Source organism: Petaurus breviceps, unplaced genomic scaffold (assembly GCF_028583685.1).
Source record: "Petaurus breviceps papuanus isolate PSGF00001 unplaced genomic scaffold, PetGlider_PUasm1.0 90925, whole genome shotgun sequence".
Lineage (NCBI taxonomy): Eukaryota > Metazoa > Chordata > Mammalia > Diprotodontia > Petauridae > Petaurus > Petaurus breviceps.
In genome coordinates, this window is record NW_027187380.1 from 36,000,668 (window position 1) to 36,026,793 (window position 26,126).

Here is a 26,126-nt window from a genome sequence, read left to right on the forward strand (position 1 = left end):
CTACTGCTTAATTCTCATTTTGCTTCTGTTTTCTTTGCCAAAGAGAATGATTTTTACATTGGAAATGACAATAAAAGTTACTAAAAGGAGTTGATACTTAAAAAAGGAGATTGTAAGAGAACACCAACTTCCCTTTAATGAATTCAAGTCACTTGAACTACATCCTCAGGTCTTAAAAAATTTGAGAGATGTAATTGCTGAGCCATTGTCAGCAATTTAAGAAAGGTGTAAAATAGGAGAGGTTGGAGATTGGAGAAGGGCAAAGACAGGGGAAGAGAATAGTCTAAAAACTATAGTCTGGTAATTTGGTCTTCATTTCTTGGGAAAAATTCTACATTCCATTCTTCTTACACTTTACTCCCCTACCTGCTCTCTAGGATCCCAGAATGGTAACCTTCTTGTCATTCCTCACACATTCCCAAAAGAGGGAAGAGAGTGACTCCTATCCTTTTACTACCACTGCATTGTTCTTGACTTACCTCACAACAAGGGGTCACTTTTAGGATATTTCAAGGTGAGGATAAGACTGGTAGGGATTTCCCTTCAGAATTTTGAGGCAAGATTTGAAAATAGATGAGAGTGAAAAAGTGTTGTCAGTTTACAAATAATTCCTGCAGAAATTAAAACAATTTAAGAATCTGCTCTTTCTCCTTACCTCCACTGCTGGTTTCCCTGGCTTCTTTCAAGACTAAGCTTAAATTCTGACTTCTGCTGGAGGGTTTACTAGTCCACCTCATCTGATTCTTCCCACTCTTAATGCCTTTCCTTTGAGTTTAACTTCCATTAACATTTCATATAGTTTTGATATACAGTTTTTTACATGTTTTTTCCACCACTTGAATGAATTCCATTTGGAATGAGACCATGTTTTTGTGTTTAAATCCCTGAAGTATTTATGAAGTGCCTACTATGTACCAGGCACTTGTAATATTTTACATATATTATTTCATTTGGTTCTCACAAGAACCCCATAAAGTAGGTTCTATCATGATCCCAATTTTACAGTTGAGGAAATTGAGGTAAACAGAGATTAAGTGACTTGCAGAGGTTCACACAGCTGATATCTGAGACTGAATTTTAATTTGAGTCTTCCTGATTCCAGGCCCAGAGCTCCACTGCTTTATGAGCTCACTCTTAACAGCCTACTATTATTAACAGTGGTTTATAAAATACTGCACTGAGACTCAGTAACACATCATTAGAAACTGTTTTTTCTATCCTGCATACAAAACAGACCAATTTGAACATTTTGAACAAAATTTACATAAGATTTTTGAACTGATAAAATTGAATGTAAGCTCTTTGACTTTCATTTTTTTTCTATCAATGGCTGGCATATACTAGAACCTTAATAAATATTTATGAATGAATGAACAGATTCTTAAACGGTTTTAATTTCTGCAGTAATTATGCATAAAGTGACAACACTTTTTCACTCTCATCTATTTTCAAATCTTACCTCAAAATTCTGAAGAGAAATCCCTACCAGTCTTATCCTCACCTTGAAATATCCTAAAAGTGACGCCTTGTTGTAAAGGGGTGAATGCAGTGGTGGTAAAAGGATAGGAGTCACCCTCTTCCCTCTTTTGATACATTATTTGAAATAAAGCATCTTTAAAAAGTAAATCCTCTCTTAATTTTATCACTTCCTTTACTTTTCTTCAACTTCTTTAGCTCAACTTTTTCCTGCTTCTGGCTTCTTTCAGGAGCAACAATGAGTTATTTGTAAAAAGTATCATAAAAGAACTTCTGCCTCCTTAGACCTTAGCTTTCTGTAAATAAAAGCAGAGATGATTCTCACTTCCAAATGAGATAATATATTTATGTAATTTGAAAATTATAGAGTGATTTGCCAATGAAGGGTGCTGTTTCTTAGAAGTCTGGTAATTGATTTTGAGCAGGAAGGATACTTTTCATTTTACAGCTAAAGAAACTGAGGCCCAGAGAGATTAGTTGTCCAAGGTAACACAGGTGGCAGAATTTAGATTTGAATCAAGGTCCTCTGACCCCAGATCCAGCACACTTTCCCCTGTACCACACTGCTTCCCTATGATTTAGAGCTTGTGCTTATACCTATAAGGGATCCAGGTTCAAGGAATTCTGGGTCTGTATCCACTAACTTAGGATCACCCACTGATATGTTTACTTGTGGTGGTATCCAGGGGACAGAGTTCAAAACAAAGGCATTTAATAAAATGTCATGGTAGGGGAAGTAGAATAAAACATTTCTTTCATAAAATTGGGGAACACCCTCTCCCACAAATGCATATACCATCAGTGGTCTGAGTGAATATACCTAAGGAACAAATGAGTCACACATACTGAGGGGTAATGTGGTCAGAGCTTATAGGTGGAGGGACAACTCACACCTCTGATGCTGTAGGGCCACTGATGTTTTTCAGTGTCGTCAGTGTACTATTTCTCCTGGGCCTGCTCCTTGCTGGGGATTGCAACACACTGCTTGGTTGTTAAATTAAATATTTATTATTAATTTATTATTATTAACTAAATAAATAATCTCTGCTTCTTACATCTCCACTAGCCTATTTTCTATTGGATGTGCAGTCTGCTATGCACTGCCACTCGGCATATGTCTATGAAGCTTCACTTCGTTTCCAGCTTCTGGCTTCAGCTGAAGTCTTTTCTGTCTCTTTCTCATGAAAACTGAGCTTTACAAAGTTTATTTCAGTTTGAAAGCCTGAGGCTTTTTATAGTTTATTGAAGAAAGCAGCCATCCTCAGACATGGGACCAACTGCCTTAGATGAGAGGAGGGGAGGAGAACTTTCCATGACTTTGCTCCCTTTTGAATAACCTATTTTGTTCCTTACAGAATCTTTATATTACTTAAGGCTTCTCATCTGAAGCAGGAGATTGTCATTCCTGTGCACCAAGCCTTTTAGAAAGGTAGAGCAATATGTTATTAGGTTTTTTAATTAAACTTCTTGGGCCAAGTGCTTGAATATTTCTGTCAGAGATCTCACTCTAGTTCATAATGAGCATTTTCTGTCCCTGCTGATTTGGATGTCTGAAGTCTGTAGACATTCTTTCCTACCCCCAATTTATTTATTTATTTGTTTGTTTGTTTGTTTATTTATTTATTTAAAGTTAAGCCTAAGGTCAAAGTCATTTTCTTCTCTACCTTTCTAGCCATTCCTATGGAGATAAAGTTGACTAAACCTAAAGAAGTTTTGAGCTCACATTTATGTAGGAGAATGCTAGTCTCATAGTTTAATAATAATAATAATAATAACAGGTAGCATTTATATAGCACTTACTATGTGCCAGGCACTATGCTAAGCATTTTACAAATATCGCATGTGAACCACACAACATCCTAGGAAGTAGATGTATTATCCCCATTTACAGATGAGGAAACTGAAGCAAGCAGAGGTTCAATGACTTGCCCAAGGTCACACAAATAATAAGTGTTAGAGGTCAGTTTTGAACTCAGATTTTCCTGACTCTAGGCCCAGTGCTCTATGTATTGTACCACCTAGCTGCCTTCAGGAATAACCTAGGCTTGAGACCTAACTCTAATGTGACCTTTGGTAAATCACTTCTTTGAGTCTCAATTTTCTCTTATGCATAATTAGCATAGTAATATTCATCCTAGCTCATAGTGTTGAGGAGGGGGCTCTGCCTGTGCAAAACTGTTGGGGTTTCATGATGTGTTGTGGTGGAACTGTCTCAAAGAATTCAGAGTCAGACCACCTCTAATCCAAGTATAGGCACTTATTGAGACTGACACCTATCATGAAGTGGGCTAAGTTCCAAGAGGAACCAACAATTTCAGAGAAAGCAGGATGGATTTTTATAGGGCAAAGATGTAACTACATAACAGAAACCATGAATATTGAAAAGGCAGGAGGGGTTTGTTAAGGGATTAGGTAATGGAGGAAGGGTCCCATCTATGGTGCGGTGGTTAAATATTCTGGTCATGCTGCCCTCCAACTGGCTAGCTATTGTGGTCCTGTCTGGTCAAGATAAATGGTTGGGGGGGCGGGGCGGCTAGGTGGTGAAGTGAGTAGTGCGCAGGCCCCGAAGTCAGGAGAACCCGAGTTTGGTTCCAGTCTCAGATACTTAACACACACACACACACACACACACACACACACACACAAAACACAACACACAAAAAACCATTAGCCATGTAACCTTGGGCAAGTTACTTAACCCCAACTGCCCTCCAAAAGAAAAAAAAAAGATAGGTATTGTGGTCTTGCCTGGGGCTATGATGTGATTGTGATTGAATACAAAAACACACCTGTTTCTGTAGGAATGGGTCTGGGGGCAAGTGGCTGAGTTCCCATCACTTGGATACACCTGCTGTTTCTGTGGGAACTAAGAGTTCAGGGACACAGCTGTTGTTCCAGTGAGCCGTGAGGTATATATGAAGAAGTTAGGACCTTGGGGGGAAGGGGGTAGGTAGGTTTAGTGGGCCTGCTGTTTGGTGGGGCCAGGCCTCTAATGAAGTTAGAATATTGGTGCTGGGGGCAGCTTTATTAGGATTCCATCAATAGGATAGTTGGACCTGTCTTTTAGGGAATTCACTTTAGCCTAGACCTGAGGCAGCCCAGACTGGATGTAGCAGACTTCAACAGAGTGAATCACTGGTAGCTGTGCCAATTTCCAGACATCTCAACCCATAAACACCAAAGAGAAAGTAAAAGGTTAGTAGGGAGCTCTGTTGGAACTGGTTGAGAGAAGAGCGAGGTCCGGCCCCTGCCCCTGGTGCGGCATAGGTGGTTGTGGCAGTGGCTGCAGCTGTTGCTGAGTGGCTGACTCCAGAGCTCCCAGCCTGCAGATCATAGGGGGCCAAGCAACCATTCAGAGGGTAATCACTCTTGCTTTGACCTGCTTGGATCTGGGTCGAAGTCTTGGGTGATGGTCCTGGGGTGAGGAACGCTAGCATAACAGAGTTTGTGATGGTTGTAGAATGGGCTCTAACAACACCTCTGACAACAGCTATGAAAACCCCAGAAATTTGGGACACAGCTCTCTCTACTCTGGAAGCAAAGTTCTACTGTGGCAAAGAACTTAAAAGCCAAATCATTGGCTGGCAAGATGAGCAAACAGAGGAAATGCAATCAGACCATAGAATCTTTTGGGGGGGACAAAGAGGGTCAAAACAGAACCAGAAGAAGACAACAAAGTCAAAACTCCTGCATCAAAAGCCTCCTAGAAAAATGTGAACTGGTTGCAGGCAATGAAAGAGTTCAAGAAGGATTTTGAAAATCAAGTAAGAGAAGTGGAGAAAAATTGGGAAGAGAAATGAGAATGATGCAAGAAAATCATGAAAAGCAAATCAACAGCCTGCTAAAGGAGACCCAAAAAAATACTGGAGAAAATAACACCTTAAAAAATGGAATAACTCAAATGGGAATTCACTTTAGTGGCTAAAGGCAGGATGTATTAAAGCAGAGAGAATTTTGAGGTAGGTAGATCCACTAGCAGTAGCAGTATCAGAGAAGGGAGCAGGCATATTTGAGAGATGTTGGAAAGGTGAAATCAGTAGGCCCAGGGCAGCCAGGCAGCACAGCGAGTAAGAGCACCAGCCCCAGTGTCCGGATGACCTGGGGATGGAATCTGGGCTCAGACACTTAGCACCCACCCAGAAACACTTGGCCATGTAACCTTGAGCAAGTTACTTAACCCCAATTGCTTTAAAAAAAATCAGGCCTTAGCCAATAGTTTGGATATAGAGCATGAGAGATAGTAAGGAGTCAAGGCTAACAAGTAGCTTTTAAGTCTGAGGGATTGGAAGGATGTTGTTGTCCTTGACAGTAATAGGGAAGTTAGGATTGGGGAAGGATTTAGGGGGAGAGATAATGATTTCCATTTTGGACATATTGAGTTTATTTCTAATGGATATCCTGTTTGAGACATCTAAAAGGCAGTTGGAGAGTCAAGATTGGAAATCAGCAGAGAGGTTAGGACAAGATAGTTAGATTTGAGAATCATCAGCATAGAGATGGTAATTAAATCTTTGGAATTTGATGAGATTATCAAGTACAATAGTATAGAGGGAGAGGGAAAAAGGGCCTAGGATAGAGCCTTGAAAGACACTTGTGGTTACAGGGCATTATCTGAAGAGGATCCAGTAAAGGAGCCTGAGAAAGAACAGTTTGATAGACTGGAAAAGAACCAGGAGTGAGTGGTGTCCTGAAAACTAGAGAGAAGAGAGTATCAAGGAGAAAAAGGGGGTTAACAATGTTGGAGAAGTCAAGGAGAATGAGGATTAGAAAAGTCAAGTAGGGGCCACAACGTGCAGCCAACTGTGTACACACAAGATACATACAGGATAAACTGGAAATAATCAGCAGAGGAGAAGCATTAGAGTCAGGGGAATCAGGAAAAGTTTCCTATAGAGGGAAGGATTTTAGCTGGGACTTGAGACCAGGAAAGCCAGGTGGTAGAGATGAGGAAAGAGAGCATTCCAAACATTGGGTGAACCAGTGAAAAGAACAAAAGTGGGGAGATGGATTATATTTGAGAAATAGCAAGGCCAGTATGAGCTGAGTTGAACAGCTTTGAAGACACAGAGATCTCAACAGTTTAGAGACATAAGGCAAAAGAATGAAAATGCAAAGGGAAGTGGAACAAAGAATCCTAAATTGCTGGTTTTTTCAAGTTTAACCAATGCCAAGGCAAAGACCTAGAAACTTACTTCCTAAGGGAGAAAACTGAGATGTGAGTTAGCCATACTATTATTATCATCATAACAACTATTATTTGAAAAAAAATCAAATGAGATAACATATAATCCCTTTACAAACCTTAAAGTCCTTTGTAAATGTTAGTTATTACTATTACTAATTTATTTTGGCTTTTACCAGCATGCTTTTATAAAACTTTGTTGCCTCTCTATTGCTGTATTGTCCCTCTCTTCTACATAGAAGTCATAGCCAGTATCTTTATAATACTTTAAAGTTTGCAAAGATTTTTACATGTAAAATCTCTTTTGAACCTCACAACAATCCTGTGAGGTAGGTACTATTGTCATTTATCTTCATTTTACAGATGAGGAAATAGGCAGACAAGTTAGGTGACTTGTCCAGAATCACACAGCTAGCAAGTACTTGAAGAAAGATTTGAATTCAAATTTTCCTGACTTCAGGTCCAACATTCTATCCTTTCTTGTACCTAGCTGACCCAAGTACATATTTGTGTGTGTGTGTGTGTGTGTGTGTGTGTGTGTGTGTGTGTGATCTGCTTAGTTCCCCTTCATAAATCCTCTTGATATTTTCTTGGACATGGCTGACCTTTCACCCCATTTCTTTCACGATGCTTTTTTTCTCTCATTTCACAGTATATTGATATAACAATATATCTATACATATTATGATAATATAACAATAACAGCAACTTAGATGTTTGGTGAATGTTATTTTTCTGTAACTTTGTCATAGTGTTGAAAAACTCTATATTGTTTATACTACCTAAATTAATCCTTCAATGCATGGACCATGTCTTATTTATCAGCATAAGGGAAAACAATTTAACACTTAAGCCAGGAGACTTGGGTTTACATCCTGGCTCTGATACTTACCAACTATAGGACATTTGGAAAATAATTTTATCTCTCTAATTCTTAGTTTCCTTATATGTAAAATGGAAATTACAATAATACCTACTCAGCCTAGTTTACAGACTTGTGAGAATAGTACTTTGTAAACTTGACTTCCATAAATGTATTCTTGTTGTTGTAGAAGGCATCTGAAAGTTTTTTGTTTTATTTCTAACTAATAAATGATGTGTATTTGTGTATGTGTGTGTGTGTGTGTGTGTGTGTGTCTGGACTGTGTGCTTGATATGCTGTGGAGCCCTAATATTACTGACTCCATTATAAACCACTTAAGCCCACCAAAAATTTGTACCAATTGGAAAGTTTTGACTTTAAGAAATATAGCAGTATTTCTATACTGCTTTAGTTCTGCAAATCTCCCAACAAATTAGCTGCCAGGAGGTAACAACAAGAGCCTGAAAAATGTATTTTCAATTCTATAGTGTTATGGTAAAAATTTTTAAAGATTAACTCCCTGTTTTCTCAGTCTTATTTCTTCGAAAATCCCAAGCCACTTTGTGCTCCTTATAAAGTTGGGAGTTGGTAGAATGGAATAGGTAAAATTGCACCAGGTATACGGTGAGGAAGGATGTGGATTTGAATCTTGCCTTTGACATTCGATATTTATTTGACCATGGGCAAATAACTATCTCTGAGTCTCATTTTCCTTTCTGTAAAATGGGAGTACATATGAGATTACTGAGAAGATTATATGAAATAGTGTATATGAAGTGCTTAGCATTATGTCCATCATCATCATCATCATTATTATACCTCAGTTTAACTTGATGCCACACAAGCCATCATTTATGGAGAAGTTGATAGTTCATAGTCCCATGTCCTGGGGCAATTAGGTGGTGTAGTGGATAGAGTGCTAAGCCTAAGGTCAGAAAGACTCACCTTCCTAATTTCAAATCTGGCCTCAGATGCTTGGTAGCTGTGTGAGCAAGGGCAAGCTACTTAATCTTGCTTGTCTCAGTTTCCTCATCTGTAAAACGAGCTGGAGAAGGAAATGGCAAACCACAGCGTCTTTGCCAAGAAAACCCCAAATGGAGTGACAAAGAGTTGGTCATGAATGAAATGACTGAACAACAGCAACAACAAGCTCCATATATGTCTTTCTTAAACTGAATTATGTTTCAACAGGATATCTCAAGTCTTCGCCATTGCAGTTTGTCTCCAGGGTCATTTTGAATCATGAAAAGTAAATGAACTAAAAAACGAAATGGTTGAGTTCTTACGTACATGCATTGCTGGTAACAGAGCAATGTTTATGGCTTCTGGATCTTTAGTTTAAACTGTGTCTATCTTTTTTTCTCTAGGGTTTTCTCAGTCACACAAGAACATGCCAGCAGTGGCTGGTGGTCTCCGCTGGGCTCAAGAACTCAGGGAACGAATTGAACTTTCATTCAATAACTTAAGATATATCAGTCACCCGTGAGTACCTTAGTACAAGGTGTTTTTTTTTTCTAAAGATATTATGTTATCTTATTGTGAACTTTGAGTTTTGTAGGAGTGTGACAACTGCTATATGAAAACCATCTTTTTTTCATTTTCATCAGTATCCATCTTTGGCAAATTTTAATGATGTTTTAGAGATTTATTTGAAGATTAATTTAAGACCAGATGATATAGATATATAATCAACACTGGCCTCTTTCCTCTGTATAATACTGTGTCACTTTCCAGAAGAAAATTTTAAAAATTTTATCCAAGTCCTGAGGATTTTCTTATCTTCCTTCCTTTTTTTTTTTTCTCCCACAAACATTTCTGTCTGCCACATAACTCCTTAGGAAAAATATTTTAGCCTGGTAATTGAAGAAGAAGATGAAGTTGGCTGAGAACTAAGTCTAATCATAGTAAGATCCTTTATTTTAATATAACCCCTTCTGTGAGCTATCTCCCTAGTTCAGCAGTCACAGCACCACAGGAGGGTTTAAGGTATTCTCTGGGTCTACGCTCCTAAAACTATAGCTTACAAGCTCCTATAGATGCATTTATCTTTAATAGTAAGACAGTAGACACAATTAACTCAAAGCAAAAGCATTTACTTAAGGGGCGGCCAGGTGGCTCAGTGAGTAAGAGTACCGGCTCCAGTGTCGGATGACCTAGGGATCAAATCCGGGCTCAGATACTCAGCACCACACCCAGAAATAACTGTCCGTGTAACCTTGAGCAAGTTGCTTAAACCAGATTGCTTAAAAAAAAAGCATTTACTTAGAGTAAAGCAACATTGTTGCATATAATTTCCTTTATAAACCTGGAACACCCTCTCCCACAAATACACATAGAATCAATGGGAAGAATAGGCATAAACTTAAAAGTATTTTAGTAGTGAATCTTACACATAGGGAACATAAGTGCCTAAGGAAACTCGCCTCTCTGATACTTGATGCTCTGAGACAATGATCTTTCTGTTCTAATGGCATCCTTGCAGTCCTCTTCTTGGGTGTAGCATCTCTGTTGGGCTGGTCACTCACTTGGGCTACCTGGGCCTCTTCTCCACATATCTGCCCCCAAATGCCAGGGCTAATTTCCCTTTAAATCTATGCTTGGTTCTTTTTTCTGTTTCCATAACTGTCAGATTGTTTGAAACCATGTCTTCCCTCAACTCACACACTTTCTCTGCCTCTCTGTCTCTGTCTCCAAGCAGGCACAGATGAATTACATTTCTGACTACTGAAAAAATTGTGGCTGTTATTACTGAGCTACTATTGTCAAGGGTCTTTCGTAGAAATGGAGAATTGAAGAGATGTTCTGAGGATCTGAGAAAAGCAAATATTTCAGTTGTCTAAAAAGGGAAGAGAATGAATTTTTTTAATTCATAGGCCAAGAAATTTGACTTTGATTATTGGCAAAGATTAAACTAAAAAGGATGAGAAAGAGAAAAGTTTACCAATGTAAATCTCCTAAGTTGGATATCATAGAAAATAGCTACCAAGAAGCAAGAAGAATAGCTGTTAAGAAACCAGAAGTTAACAGGAGAAAAGAACCCAAGCATGGAGCTAATAAAATCCATATCCTCAAATGTGTACTCAAAAAGTTTAGGCAATGAGCAGTAAGAACTAGAGGTCCCAAAACAAGAAGATAATTTTGAGGTCATAGACATCATTGATACTTGTTATAATGAAAGTCATGACTGGATCGTGGCTATGAATATGTTATTCAAAAGAAACAGGATACATTAAAGAGGACAGGAAGGAGTAGCACTGTATTTTAAATAAGGTATACCCTTGTGAGAAAATCCAGGAATCAGAAGGGAAGAGCATGATAGAGAAAATTTGTGTGAAGGTTACTGAAGTGAAAAATAGAAATGAATTTTTCTTTGAAGTATACTACATACCACCTGTAAAGAAGTTGGAAATAGGAGTGGCTAGGTGGCGCAGTGAATAGAGCACTGGCCCTGGAGTCAGGAGGACCTGAGTCCGAATCTGACCTCAGACACTTAACACAAAAACTAGCCATGTGACCTTGGACAAGTCACTTAACCCCAGTTGCTCTCCCAAAAAAGCAAAAAAGAAAAAGTTGGAAATATATGAAAAAATAAAACATAAGCTTGGCACAGAGACATAATATACTAGTGGTGGGAGGGAGGTCTCTTTTCCTGACATCTGCTAGAACTCTTTGTGTTGAAATCAAAGGTGTTAATAATTTCTTTACTTGCCACAGTGATAACTTCTTAAAAAGGTAGAGCAACAGAGAAATTCTATACTGAATCTAATTATTCTTAAGATGGAGGGTTACTGGTTACTAAGGTTGATTAGGATGGTTACCTTGGGGAGTCGGGAAAGTGACCACTCCTTTTTAGGATTTGTGGTAGAGAAAAGAAAATCTGGCTCTCGTTTGACATGCATCCTAGATTTTAGAAAGTAGATTTCAAATTCAGATAAAAGATAGGTGGCATTTCATGCATTAAAATGCTACAGGAGAAGTCAGTTGAGGAGGGATAAGAAATGCTCCTAAATGAAATTCTGAAGACACAAAGGATAGCAATACTAATGAGGAAGAAAAATAGGATTTGTCTACAGAGACTATGTAGATACAAAGGGAACTCACCAACCAACTTAGAATTTAAAAAGAAATGTACAGAAGATGAACACAATATTAGGTAAGATGGTAAATATAAGAGTTTTTTATGGTCATATAAAATGCTGTCATGAATGCTAAAAAATAATCAAGGATTTTGTTTTGTTTTTAACTATATTAAAAGGAAAAACGAGGAACAAATAAAGTCTATGATCTTGCTTGGGATGCATGGGACTATGATAATTGATAATAGAGAGAAGTTAGAGACAGTCAAATCTTATTCTTTTTCTGTTTTCTCTGTCAAAGAGAAAGACCTTTGTACTGAAAATACAGAATAAAATCAACTAACAGGGAGTTGATACCCCAAATAAGCAAGGAGATAGTGATAAAGTATCTAGCTGCCCTTTATGAATTTAAGTCATTGGCACCAGCCAAACTACACACTCAAGTTGTGAAGTAACCAGATGTGATTGCTTACCCATGTCATAATAGTTGATAGATCATGAAAGACAGGAGAGACACCACAAGAATGGAAAAGATAGGGGCAGCTAGATGGCACAGTGAATAAGAGTGCCGCCCCGCTGCCCGGAGGACCAGGGATCATTTCGGCCTCAGATACATAACACCCACACAAAATAACTGGCTGTGTAACCTTGGGCAAGTTACTTAACACCAACTGCTTTAAAAAAATGGAAAAAATAAAATGTTATCTTGATTTCCAAAAAAAAAAAAAAAGAAAAAGGGAAAGGGGCAGCTAGGTGTTATAGTGAATAGAGCAGCAGCCCTGGAGTCAGGAAGACCTGAGTTCAAATTTAGCTTCAGATACTTATTACTTTCTAGCTGTGTGATCTTCGGCAAGCCACTTAACCCCAATTGCCCTGCCTTCCCCCCTCTGACGAGGTTACCCACTAAGAGGGTTAGGGTTGCTCTGGAGACCCCAAAATACCAACATGCCAGGTCCTGCCAAATGAATTCAACTCGAATCTTCTCAGCCAAAGAAAAGTAAAATTTATTAAAAGTTTGCTTGCATTAGACACAGAGTAAGTCTGTGGTAGGTCATTCTATGGCGCTCTCACAGCACTCTCACTATTCTATGGCATTCTATGGTGGCTCTCACTATTTTTGGTGCTCTCACTAACATGAAGACAGGATGGGGTCTTATATACAGAAGGCTGTGGGAGGAATCTAGGGGTAGTCTAGAGGAGGAGTTTGGGGAGGGTCTTCAGGAGGAGTTAATGAGGTCCACCTGGAGACCACAAGTAATGGTGGGCTAGGCCAGTTCAAGGGTGGATCAACACTTTGATTGGGAAGTCTAGTAACAGAGGGTGGGAAGTCTAGTAACAAAGGCTTGAGTTCAGCCACAATGTAAGGCTTATTGCCTCATCAAATGGGATGATTTAATCAAGAGTCCAAGGGAGATTCCCAGAGCCTATACCTGGAGGACTCAAGGAGAGCTCCAGCAGACTCCCAGAGCCCATAACTCATCACCTCCAAAAAAAAAAAAAAAAAGGGAAAAAAACTGTTATAGGCCCTAGACGCTTAACTTTACTTTCATAGATGGTTCCACAATGGCTCATTAAAGATATGGTTGGTAAATATTTAAAAAGGGAAAAACTGAAAGAAAAAAAACAAACCATAGTTTCAGCAGGAACAGTTTGAGATAGACTAATCCCATTCCTTTTTTAATAGAAATACTAAATGAGTAAAAGAGGACAATGTTGTGGGTATAGTTTACCAAAATTAGCAAAATTTTTATTCCTGTGGAGAAGGTGTGAGAGAAATGATTATTAATAACCAATGATTTGGACAGATCCATAGTCTCCCCTCACCCCCACTTTCTGAAGTCCTCATTTCAAAAGTTCAGTCTCTGGAAGAATATTACTGATAATGAGATTGGTTTAATTTTTTAAAAATCTTGTTCAGACCCCACCCATATGGGGAAGTCATTGGGCTCTACTTAGATTTGGTTGGGGATAAATTCTTTGAATAGCTTGCCCAAGGCTGGGGGTGGTCAGGGTATAGGAATAATTTCTCTTTCATATGTCTCTCTCAGTTCCTCAGAGTAACATTCAGTCTATCATTAATTTTTTTTTTTATTAAGCAATCGGGGTTAAGTAACTTGCTCAAGGTTACACAGCCAGTTATTTCTGGGTGTGGTGCTGAGTATCTGAGCCCGGATTTGATCACCAGGTCATCCCGACACTGGAGCTGGTGCTCTTACTCGCTGAGCCACCTGGCCTCCCCTATGCAATTGGGGTTAAGTAACTTGCTCAAGGTTACATGGCCAGGTGTTTCTTGGTGGGTGCTAGGTGTCTGAGCCGGATTCAATCTCAGGTCATCCTGACTCTGGGGCTGTTACTCTTACTTACTGTGCTACCTTGGCCGCCCCCTCTCATTAATTGTTAACCAATAAGAGTTGATTGCTCTCAGGAACACCCCTCTTCCAAGGGCAAATAAGCCATGAGCCCACTACCATGATGGTCTTTGGTATTCAAGAGTGTCACTGACCTTTTATTAAAAATGCTGGCATTATTAATAAAATGACTGATTACCCAGAAATTCTCTCAGACTTTTTATTTATTTATTTTTGTCTTTTTGGATGGGGGAAGGCAGGGCAGTTGGGGTTAAGTGTCTGAGGTCAAATTTGAACTTGGGTCCTCCTGATTCCAGGGCTGGTGCTCTATTCACTGTCCCACTTAGCTGCCCCTCTCAAACTTTTTAACTGTCATAGATGGAATGGTATGGATTTTATGATGACTACTGTTAGCTTCAGTATCTGTTGGATAGCTAAACTCAATAGAGTTTGATGGTTTAATGTTAATGGAAAAATGCATTTTAATTTTAAGCTTTTATTATGGAAAAGGTAATGATAAAAAGAGCAGGAAAAAAAGTGTTTCGTGTAAAGGAGGAATACTGTTAGAAACCTTTCTAAACCCTGCTTAATTTTAGTTACTTCCCTCTTTTAATTATGTAGTATATTTTCACTGTTCTGATCATTTTATATCTTATATGAATATAAAAAGAACTTTGTTTTAAAATGTATTGTTAAAATGTATATGAACAAACAGTTTTCAGTTTGAATTTGGGGCTGTGGGACAAGAATAACTCTTGCCCAAAATAAAAATAAGCAGAGATATTTCCAAGTTGAGACAGGAAGGATTTATTTAATTATTTCTTCTTGCAAGAAGGGTTGTCTCACTACCAGAGGCAGTCTAGTAGGAGAGGCAAAATACAAAATGCAGAGCTTGGTTATATACCCAAAAGACCACCCCTTTCCTCCCTCCCTTGTTCTGTCCTGTTCCCATTAATTAGGAACTGAAGTTGTGCTCTAAATAGAGCACAATCTAAGTAGAGCACAATCTTAACTGCAAAAAACTGCTGGCGTTTGCAGATGAAACGTCAGTAATATCAAAAAGCAGAAGGTACATGTCTAGCAGACATGAAAACAGACAAAATATGTCATCAGTATCAACTCAGAGATGAAAGCAGAAGATAAATGTTCTAACAATATCAATATAGATATGAAAGCAGACAATATGAATCATGGGGATTTTAGAACATGGTGACCTGCCTGGAGTTCCGCAACAGGATTTCCAATTTTATATTTATACAGGTCAGATAGTGGTCAGTGGAAACAAGTCTGGAACATTTGGGTCTGTGGTTAAATTTGCAGGGTCAGTGCTTTCCCCTTCTACACTTAGCTAAGCTTAGCAAAAACTTCAACTTATGACCAGGGAAGTAAGGCAAGGGTCCTAGGCTCCCAGCCCAGGTTACTAGGTCTTTGGTACTTCATTACAATTCTGTTCAGATTTCTAGAATATTACCTGAGAAGTTTTCACTTTTATTCCATTCAGGGCCATTTGGGAGAGAAAATGATCAGCAACATAGATTTAAGGACTTAGAATTCCTTGTCAACAAGACATCTCACTTGTATGGGGAACAGTTTAAAATTATAAAGAGGCAGAGAAAGATCTGTTATTTATTAGAATCATGAGAAATGTGAGTATAAAGAGACATAGTTTCAAGAGACCCCAAAAGATGTAACTATGCTGTGGCATGTAGAGAAAAATCTGAAGAGTAAGAATTGGAACTTGGAGAGGTATAATCAAATGTCAAATATAAAAAATGTAATATTCACAAATCATAACAATGAAATAGTAATTAATAAAGGAACTAGTATAATTGATGCAGGCCTAAAGGATACTAATTAATAACATGCTGAATCAGTCAAAAAACATTTATTATTTAAAAGAACATATTCAAGAAACATTAAATAATTATGTTAAAGATAATAATAATAATGATACAACATACCAAATCTTAAGTGCTGCAACAAAAAACAGTTTTCAGGGGAAGAGCTCTATTTATAAATATATATATATATATATATATATATATATATATATATTTGTTTACTTATTTTTAGTTTTCAACATTCACTTCCATAAGTTGTAAATTTTCTCTGCCTCCCCTTCCTCCTCCCACTCCGGGACATCATGCAATCCAATATAGGCTCTATACATACATTCCCATTAAACATACTTTCACATTAGTCTTGTATAGAAGAACCTGGATGAATAGGAGCAACCATGAGAAAGAAAAAACAAAGAAAATAGTCTGCAATAGAGTAAGAGTGTTAGGAGCCTGGAAAGGTAGGAGGGGGCTAGGTTGTAAAGGGATTTGAATGCCAAACAGAACATCTTGTGGATCTTGGAGGCAAAAGGGAGCTAGTGGAGTTTAGTGAGTGGGAGGGGGTATGTGACACAGCCATACCTGTGCTTTACTTTGGTGACTGAATAGAAACATGGAATGAGGTAGGGACAGATTTGAGTCAGGCAGACCCAAGAATAATTCTCAGTGCTTCCTCTGTATTGTGAATTCAGTTTTGTTCTTTTTTATTTACTTGAGTAATTTGATTTCTTTTCCCCTTTTCTTGATCAGATTAGCTAATGTTTAACTTTTTTTTAGTTTTTAAAAATAGCTTATTTTGGTTTTTATAATATTTTAATTTTATTTTCCTCTAATTTTCAAGATTAATCCCTTCATATTTATTATAAGGTTGCAAATTTGGTTATTTTTCTCTTTTTATTGAATGATCAAGGCATTGATCATCTTTTTCCTATTTTTGAAAAATATATCTTTGGCAATACCACTTATAGGACATCCAGATCCCTTTACAACCTAGTCCCCTCCTACCTTTCCAGTCTCTTGACACCCTTACTCTTCAATCCAGTGACACTGGCCTCCTGGCTGTTCCATAAACAAGACATCCCATTTCTTACTCAACTCTGGGCATTTTCTCTGACTGTCCCTCATGGCTGCAACACTCTTTCTTCTTGGTCTGACCTCCCTGATTGCAGTCAAGTCTCAACTAAAATCACTTATTTTATTAGAAGTCTTTCCAAACTCTGCCTAATTTTAGTTCCTTCCCCTCTATTATTTCCCATTTATCCTATATATAGCTAGCTTTTTATATATTTGTTTGCATATTGTCTCTCCCATTTGATTGTAAACTCCTTAAGTGAAGGAACTTTTACCTCTTTTTATACCCTCAGTACTTCTTTCACACAATGCCTGGTATGTAGTAGGTGTTTAATAAATGTTTACTGATTGATTATTAGAAACTGCCACATAAAATTATATGCCAGCAAGACTGGGAATTCAAAGGAAATTGATCCATTTCTACAAAAAAAAAAAACAGTGTAAAATACCTGAAGGAAGAAGTAAGAGAAATTCTACTTGAAATAACTATAATATGCATAAACAGTAACTACAGTATATATAGACTTCAATCTACCAAAATGTATTACCTCTTTCCAGGAGAAGGCAGTGGTATTCAGGAAGCCTCCCCATTTCATGTCTTTCAACCCTTCACTCCATCTTTGGCTCAGCTGCCAAGATTATTTTCCTGAAGTGCAAATCTAGCCATGTCACCCCCTTACCTAGTGATCTGCCAGGGTCTTCTCTTACCCTCAGGATTAACTATAAAGTCTTTTGTTTACAGGATTATGTGGGAGCCAACTCTAACTGACTTGTAAAAGGCAATTGTTAAATTTTCAGTGTCAATAATCAGTAAATATTTATTAAGCACCTATATTCTAGGCACTGTGCTCAGTACTGGGGGTACACACAAGAAAAAGACAGCCCCTGCCCTCAAAAAAGCTTAAAATCTAATGAGAGGGAGGGGAGGCATGATGTTTGTGGAGCTGAAATCAGGCAGAACAACTGACAGGGAAATGAAGTTAACTGGAAAATTCCAACTCCTCTATAAAAGGAAGCTTGGAAGAAGAGTTTATTGTTTTCTTCTCCAGCCTTTCAGTCAGAGAGGAGAATGCTGGGGAGGTGCTGAGTATCAAAGCTGAATCAATCTCCAGACCTTATCCTGGAGGAAGCTTCATATTTGTATAGGGAAACCAAGCAGTGCAGCATGGCATAATCATTTAAACCTCAGGAATCAGTAATTGCTACCAATCAGGACTTGATTCAGTGTTTTGGTGATCTTCTAGATCTCAGAATATGTTATTAATAATGCAGACTAAAGTTATATGTATGTACATATTTTTTCCTTGAGAATTCAGTTGTTAAACATTAATCAGCACATCCATATATTACTCTATAAACTTAACTTGAATTCAGCACTAGTGCAGTAGAAGGCTCAAGGAATGAAGTGATTGCCAGAATGGAAGTATGGTGACTAGAGACTAATGTTTTATACACATATGCATGATATATACATTTATATGAAAATATATTTATATACATATATTCCATGTACACATATAATATTTATGTATATATAATAATAATAACCCAGTATATATTTGTGAAAGTTAGCATACTGAACAAACAGGGATTATGAAGCTGAAGTGAGATGACTGTAAAGTACTTCACAAACCTTAAATACATTTGTATGTATACACATACAGATGTATATATTTGTATATGTATATATATGCATGTTGTATACATGTGTATATAATGTGTTGTGTGTATACATATATATTCAAAATCTCTCTCTATATATATCACTTTAAGGTTTGTAAAGTACTTTATATCTGTTATCTCATTTGAGCCTCACATCCCCTCTGTTTATTTGATATTTTGTACTCACTTTCATTACCATGCCTATGGTGGAATTCTTAACTAAAAAAGGGGTAGAGGAGATAAAGAAAAAATAGAAAATTTTGACTATGTAAAATTTTTTAAAATTTGTACAAATGAAATCAGTAAAGACAGAATTCGAATCCAACAGTAAAAAGGTAAAATATTTCATCAAATATCACCTTAATGAAATCCAAGGTATACAGAGTATTCCAAAAGTCTTTATGTAAAAGCTTCAAACTTCATGAAGACTTTTGGGACATCCATTGGTTCTGGTCATTTCACTCTATCACATTATTCACAAGTCTTCCAATGTTTTTCTGAATTTATATGTGTCATTTCTATAGGGACAGTTCTGTTACATTCCTATACTAAATTTGTTCAGCCATTTCCTAATTAATTTCTAGTTTGTTTCTAGTTCTTTGCTATAATAAAAATTCTACTCTAAATATGTTTGTACATATAGGTCATTTTTCTCTCTCTTTGTCCTCTTTGAGACACATGTCTATAGTATGTTCAGCTTAGCAATACTGGGTATAATTCGAAACTGCAAGTTACAGCTCTACTGTGCTTCTCTTCCTATAGTCACTCCAGTAATTGCCATTTTCATCTTTTTGTAATTTTTGCCAAATTGATGAATGTCAGGTAGAAACTCAAAACTGTTCTAATTGTTAATTCTCTTATTATTAGTGATGTTGAGTATTTTACTCGATTGTTGATATATTGTATTATTTAATTTAAAACTGCCTATTCTTATCTATTAATGACTTAATTATAGAGGAATGACTTATAGCTTTACACATTTATATTAATTCCCTATTTATCTTAGATATCATTTTATCAAAGAAATTTTCTATAAATACATTTCCCATTTAACTGTTTTCCTTCCATTTTAACTGTATTGATTTTTTTGCACAAAAGCATTTCAATTTTATGTAATAAAAATTAGTCATTTTATCTTCTGTGATCAACACAATCTCTTGTTCAATTAAGAATCGTTCCCTATCCATAGTTGCAAAAGGTATCTTCTTACTTCCTTCTCTAATTTTAAGTGAAATTATATTTTACATTTATATTTTATATCCATTTGAAGCTTATTATTATATAATGAAAGTCACTGTTCTAAATTGAATGACTACTTTCCAGTTTTTCCAGCATCTTTTGCCAAATAGAGCATAATCTTAGAATTTACTGAATGCTATCCTTCTATGTTCACTTGCTTTTTCATCTTCTTTGCCTAATTTAATAATACTAATGACTGAGAATACTTTTATATTTTTAAACTAGTACTAAATAATTGCTGCTTTCTAGTATAGTTTGAGATGCGATACTGTTCAAATCCTCTTCATATTTACTTCTTTTTCATTATGTCCCTTGCGATTCTTCGTCTTTTATTCTTCCAGATGAATTTTATTATTGTTTCATTTAGTTGTACAAAGTAATCCCTTGGTAATTTGTTATAATACTAAATCTGTGGATTAATTGAGGTAGCATCAATTTATTATATTGGAAGTATCTAACCATGAGACATCAATATCTGTATAACTACATGGATTTTTCCTTTGGTTTGCTAAAGATTGTCTTATATATGTATTTATGTAAGTATCTAATTTGTTTGGTAGTTAAATTCAAGATATTTCATATGTTCTGTGGTTATTTTGAAAGGAATTCCTTTTTCTATGTCCTCCTATTGTATACTGTTGGTAAGAAAGAGAAAAACTGATCATTTTTATTGGTTTACTTATATCCTACTTTGCTAAAGTTATTGTTTCACTTAATGTTAGTTGATTATCTAGGCTTCTCTAAATCACATCATCTCTAACTAGTGATCATCTGGATGGTTTCCCTATGTCAGAGTTCTCAAAGTGTGGTTTGAGGACCCTTGTGGGTCCCTGATACCCTTTAAGAGGAGTCAAAAGTAACACTAAGATTTTATTTGTCTTTTTTAGTCTCATTCTCTCACAAATGTATAGTGGCCTTTCCCAGAGGCTACATGTGTGAACTGTGAATGGAAGATTTAGGTAGAGGGAAGGGAAAGTGAATATGCTTAAGTCCATACTATAAAGACTGAGTTAATATCTCATCTGCAGTATTGCAATTTTGTCATATAAATGGATTAATACAAATATGGATGCACTTGCTGTTTTGTTGCATTCATCTAATATTAGCCCAACTAATCATTGAAAAAGATCTTTTATATGAAAGCATGGCAACACACATTATTTTGTGCTGAAATGTTCAGAATGGTGAATAAATTTTTTTAATCTCATGATGGTGGAGTAGCTGGATGGCATTTAGGGTTTTAATCTGGCCTCAGATGCTTACTAGTTGTGTGACCCTAGGCAAGTCACTTAACTCTGTTTGCTTCCATTCCTCATCTGTAAAATGAGCTAGAAAAGGAAATGTGAAACCTTTCAGTATCTTTGCCAAGAAAACCCCCAAATGTGTTCATGAAGAGTCAGACAAGACTGAAAACAATTGAGCAGCAACATTTGCACTAATGGTACAAAAGCAGTAGTGGGTAAAACTGCCAGTACCACAACATGAATCAAGGCAGTGGCATTAAACTGTACTAATAGACATTGTCCTCTCTACCATCATGCATTCATAGTTTTGTTTTTAATGCCAGTTTCACCTAAGAATGTCCTGGATGAAGCAGTAAAAAATATTAATGTTTGTAAAATTTCAACTCAGAAGTATTTATCTTTTTTAATAGTCTTTGTTGATAGAAAAGGAAGTGCACATAAGGCCCTTCTGTTAACATGCTGACATTGAGTCTTGAAAAAAAGCAATTGAGTTACAAGCTAAACTAGGCACTTTTTTCATGCAACACCATTTTTGCTTGTGAGAATGACAGTCTGATTATTCATTCTTTGATATTTGACAGATATTTTCTTGAAAAGCTAAAGGCAGTGAGTCTGTCACTTCAAGGAAAACAACTGATAGTATTTATTGCTAATGATAAAATTCTAGCTTTCATGTAAAAATCAGAATTTTGGAAACCCTGCAGTTTTCCAAATTGCTGGAAGACACCCATGGAGTCTATGTAGTTCAACCTCTTCCTTTCATAGCAGAGAAAACTGAAGCCCAGGAAGCTTAAGTGACTTGCCCAAGGTCAGAAAAATAGTAAGTGGTAGAAATGGAATTTGAATTGAGATCCTCCTCTAACTCTGGAGTCAGTGAGTGCTCTTTATACTATATTATTTTGTCTTCCTACCTTAAAGACCCAACAGAGGGCCCCTCTCACTGAAAATTATTTCTTCCTATCTCCTCAAACTTCTTGATGCAGCTGAAACTTTTTATATAGGCTGTCTCCTCCATTAAAATATCTTTAATGCTTATCAGAGTATTTTGTGAAAGTAAGCACTTAGTAAATGCTTTTTCTTTCATGTATTGCTCCATAATCAAGGCAAGTTTTTCCTAAATCAGTTGGCTATTTTACGCCTCAATGCAACTGTTACAAACCATATAATTTTCCTTAAGAATCCCATGGCAAGCCTTCCCCACCCTCCTAGCTGAGACCTGAACTCATACTTCAGGTAGATTATCTATAGCTATATCTTATATGTTGTGTGTTGGAGGAGGGGAGGTTGGGGGAGAGGATAAGAGACTTAATAGGGAATATGTTCCCATCCTTCCAGTTATTATTTATGTCATGCCACCTCTAGTATCTATTCCAAACCAGCTGACCCTGGAGGGCCCAGATCACAGAGGGAACATGACTGTTTCTCCTCTTGGAGCATTAGGAGGAACCCTAAGATGCTCAGGTTTTTTAGTACTGTCACTCATCAGTCTGATGTGCTCTCTTACTAGGCTCAAGTTTAGAGACTAGATATGGCAAAAGGATAACTTACAGCTTTTGTTTCTTTCCAGTTCTTTTCTCTAAAGGTCAGTGTCCTCAGAGTCCTGAGGCTGCCTTTGTGTGTCCAGTTTGTCCTCAGTGTGTTCTCTCAGCTACTAGATGCTTCCTTCAGCCTCTGCTTTTCTCAGAATACTGCTAGTAACACTAAAGGAAGTCCAATTCTTCTCACTTTTCAAAATCCATAAAGTTGTTCTCTCATCAAGGGGGAGGGGGAGCAGAACTCGGTCCCATCCTCTTCCTGACAATTCCCTTGACCACCACCATAACCACTATGCTGAACTATACTAGACATATATCTTATTATTAATAGAAGTCCCAGTATGGTTTAGGTATTATATCTGATTTTACCAAATGATAATTTATATTTATTATTCAGTCATCTTTTAGTTATATCTGACTTTTTGTGACCTGGTTTGGGGTTTGCTTGGCAAAGATATTGGAGTGGCTTGCCATTTCCTTTTCCAACTCATTTTACAGATGAAGAAACTGAGGTAAGAAGGGGTAAGTGGCTTGCCCAGGGGTAGACTTAATACAGAGCTAGTAAGTGTCTGAGGCCAGATTTTAACCTAGGAAGATGACCTTAGTCCTGGTACTCTTTCTACTGTGCCACCTAGCAGCCCTATAGTATATGTTACTCTTTCCATATTAACTGGACTATTCATCCCTTCGTTATACCTTTGATTGATTGGTTTAATTAATCAGGAAGTATGAGTGTTTTGTCTTTGATTGGGGTAGGTACTTAAAATTTTTTGGTTTTGGTTTTTAGAGGCAATCAGGGTTAAGTAACTTGCCCAAGATAGACAGCTAGTGTCTGAGGCTGGATTTTGAACTCAGGTCCACCTGACTAGGTGGCCTGTGCCACCTAGTAGCCCTAGATCTCTAATATTTAAATTTAATTTTCCTTGGTTCTATCATGGAAAGATGCTTTATTTGTCCTTGTGGTTTGGGTTAGAGCAAAGACCTCCAGGTTCAAAGATTTACAGCAAATTGGTACTCAGGAAATTATTTCTATGCAGTACAATTCGCAGGAGTAAGAAAAGTACACAAACACACACAAACATATACACACATATGACATAGCAACACAGATAGAGATTTGACCAGTCACTCACATGAAGGAGATATGTACAGTGGCAAAGATAGATCTAGGTGGAAATACATGCTCAGAGTGGGGTTTGAGCAGGGAAATTTTAAATATGGGCATATTCAGATAGGAGGGGGTATTTTTAATCCATCCCAAATTTAGTGGGGGAAATTCCCAGGTAGTTTATCAATTCAAGTGGGGGCATTTTCTAATGAAGACTAGAAATCAGATGAGAGTCTAAATCCATAATTGGAAATCCCTGAAATAGGTGTTGGCACATAGTTACTGCAGTTTCCAGGAGCCTTGTCCATTTAGTAGCTGTGAATGTTTATAGTTTTGATGGGGTCAGAATGAATCAAGAGAGTGGAAAAGTACAGGCTCTTTCTGATAGTTTATAAGTATATGCTCTTTAGGAACACTTAGTCCAAGTGACTCCATATTAAGTCCTATCACTTATAGCTTCAACATCAAATAATATATTTTTAAAATCACAATGACCACCAAAGAGAACTGAGACTTCTGTTTAGGAGACAGAAGACTTGATTCAAAGCCCAGATCAGATATTTTGAGAGTTTTGTAGAGAAGAGTAAATCTTTTAACTTTCTTTATCTGGAAAATGGGGATAATACTTGTGCATCTACTTGTCAAGAATTGTCTTAAATGAAATGCTATAGCAAACCTTAAAATGTTATATAAATGTGACTTTAGTTTATAGATTTGTTGATTGGTGGCCCTACTGAAGGCTGCATGATGGGTTTTTCTAGGGCAATGGGTACTGTAGTCTGAGTCACGGGCTCACTTCCCCAATTTGGGTTTCTGTTGGGAACTTCAATTAACTATTAATTTAGAAGCACCAGAGCTTCTACCAAACCACGAATTCATCTGCAGTAGTCTTTGGATATGCAGATGATAGAGAGCTAATTTATTTAGAACATTTGTGAAATCTAATATTATTTAAAGCAATTAGTTCATCCATTAACCCTTTTGAAGGTGTCATTTTGTTTTGTAGACATTGTTTACACTTCACTAATCCTATATTGTTTCTTTTTGTTATCTGTTGTTCCTAGTTGTATGGAGTCCACTGAAGGTAAAGAGATGCTACAAAAGTATGAAGACATGCTTCAGTTGCTGGAAAAGTAAGTAAATTACATGGTCAATTACTCTCTCTCTCTCTCTCTCTCTCTCTCTCTCTTTCTCTCTCTAAAGCACTTCCATTTGAACTGTCTTAATGAGAAGATTACCTAGCCAGATAAGGTACCAGAGACTGAAGTCCTTTCTAAAGCTGAACTGCCAAGCAACTCAGACTGCTGCAGAGAGCTTCACTCTGATGGGCTGATCACATTATTCAAATACTAAATATATGCTTACCTAAAGACTATTTTCTGAGAACTCACCCGAGGTTGAGTTCAGAAGCTATACAAAGACACTCTCAAGGTTTCTCTGAAGAATTTTGGAATCAATTTCATGACATTGGAGACACTGGCACAGGACTGCCCAGCATGGCATGCCTGCATCAAAGAAGGTGCTGTGCTCTATGAACAAAGCAGAATTGCAACAGCTCAAATGAAACGTGAGATGGGCAAATTGAGAGATATCGCCACCACAAATGTTCATGTGAACTATTTGTACCCATCTTGTAGTATAGACTTCTGAGCTCATATTGCTCTGATTAGCGATAGTCAGACACTCTATATCTTTACTCCTACATAGTGATATTATTTCAGTACTCTTCAAGAAGGAAGAACGACAGCCAGCCAGCCAGCCAAGTATGCCAGATTTAGACCACTAAAACTCACAGCACCTAAGCTCAAGAGATCTGTCAGCTTCAACCTCCCTTATATTAGGGATTACAGATATCCACCACTATGCTAAGCTATTCACATTATTTTCTAAATTATATAGTTTTCTTCTTGTTGCTGATCTTTAGCAAATTTCAGTGAGCCTGGAATGTTATGCTATTTTTGTGAAAGTAAAGTGATTTATTCATTATCAATGATCATCATAATAATAACTAGCATTTGTATGGCTCTTTAAAGCTTAAAAAGTGTTTTACTTGTATACTCTCCTTAAATTCTGATAATATCCCCTTTTTATAGATAAGAAAGAAAGATTGGGGAGACTCCAAGTATAGTACTCTCTCTACTGTCAATCAATAGTAACAATAACCAGCATTTATGCAATACTGTAAGTGCTATTATTATTATCATTTTGCAGAAGAGGAAAAAGACAATTGCTTTGCCAATAATCACACATCTAGTAAGTGTCTGAGGCATAACTGAAGTTCACATATTTCCTACTCCAAATCGCACATTCTATCTGTTGTGCCACCTACCTTCCTCTAATCAGTAGGCATTTATCAAGGCTTAGTATGTGCCAAACACTCTGCCAGATGCTGGGCATACAAATATAAAAGAAAAATTATTTCTGCCATCAAAGAGTTTGCTATTTAATGGGGGAAATAATGATAGATAGATAGATAGATAGATAG

At 37.1% G+C, this 26,126-nt stretch overlaps 1 protein-coding gene across 1 annotated transcript in view; it reads left to right on the forward strand.

Moving 5' to 3' along the window:
* DNAH9 (dynein axonemal heavy chain 9) overlaps positions 1-26,126 on the forward strand; it is a 531,344-nt gene that overhangs the window by 64,841 nt on the left and 440,377 nt on the right. Inside the window, exons 10-11 of the mRNA XM_069076799.1 lie at positions 8,888-9,002; positions 24,706-24,774. Coding sequence (XP_068932900.1) covers positions 8,888-9,002; positions 24,706-24,774 — 184 coding nt within the window. The remainder of the gene's footprint in view (positions 1-8,887; positions 9,003-24,705; positions 24,775-26,126) is intronic.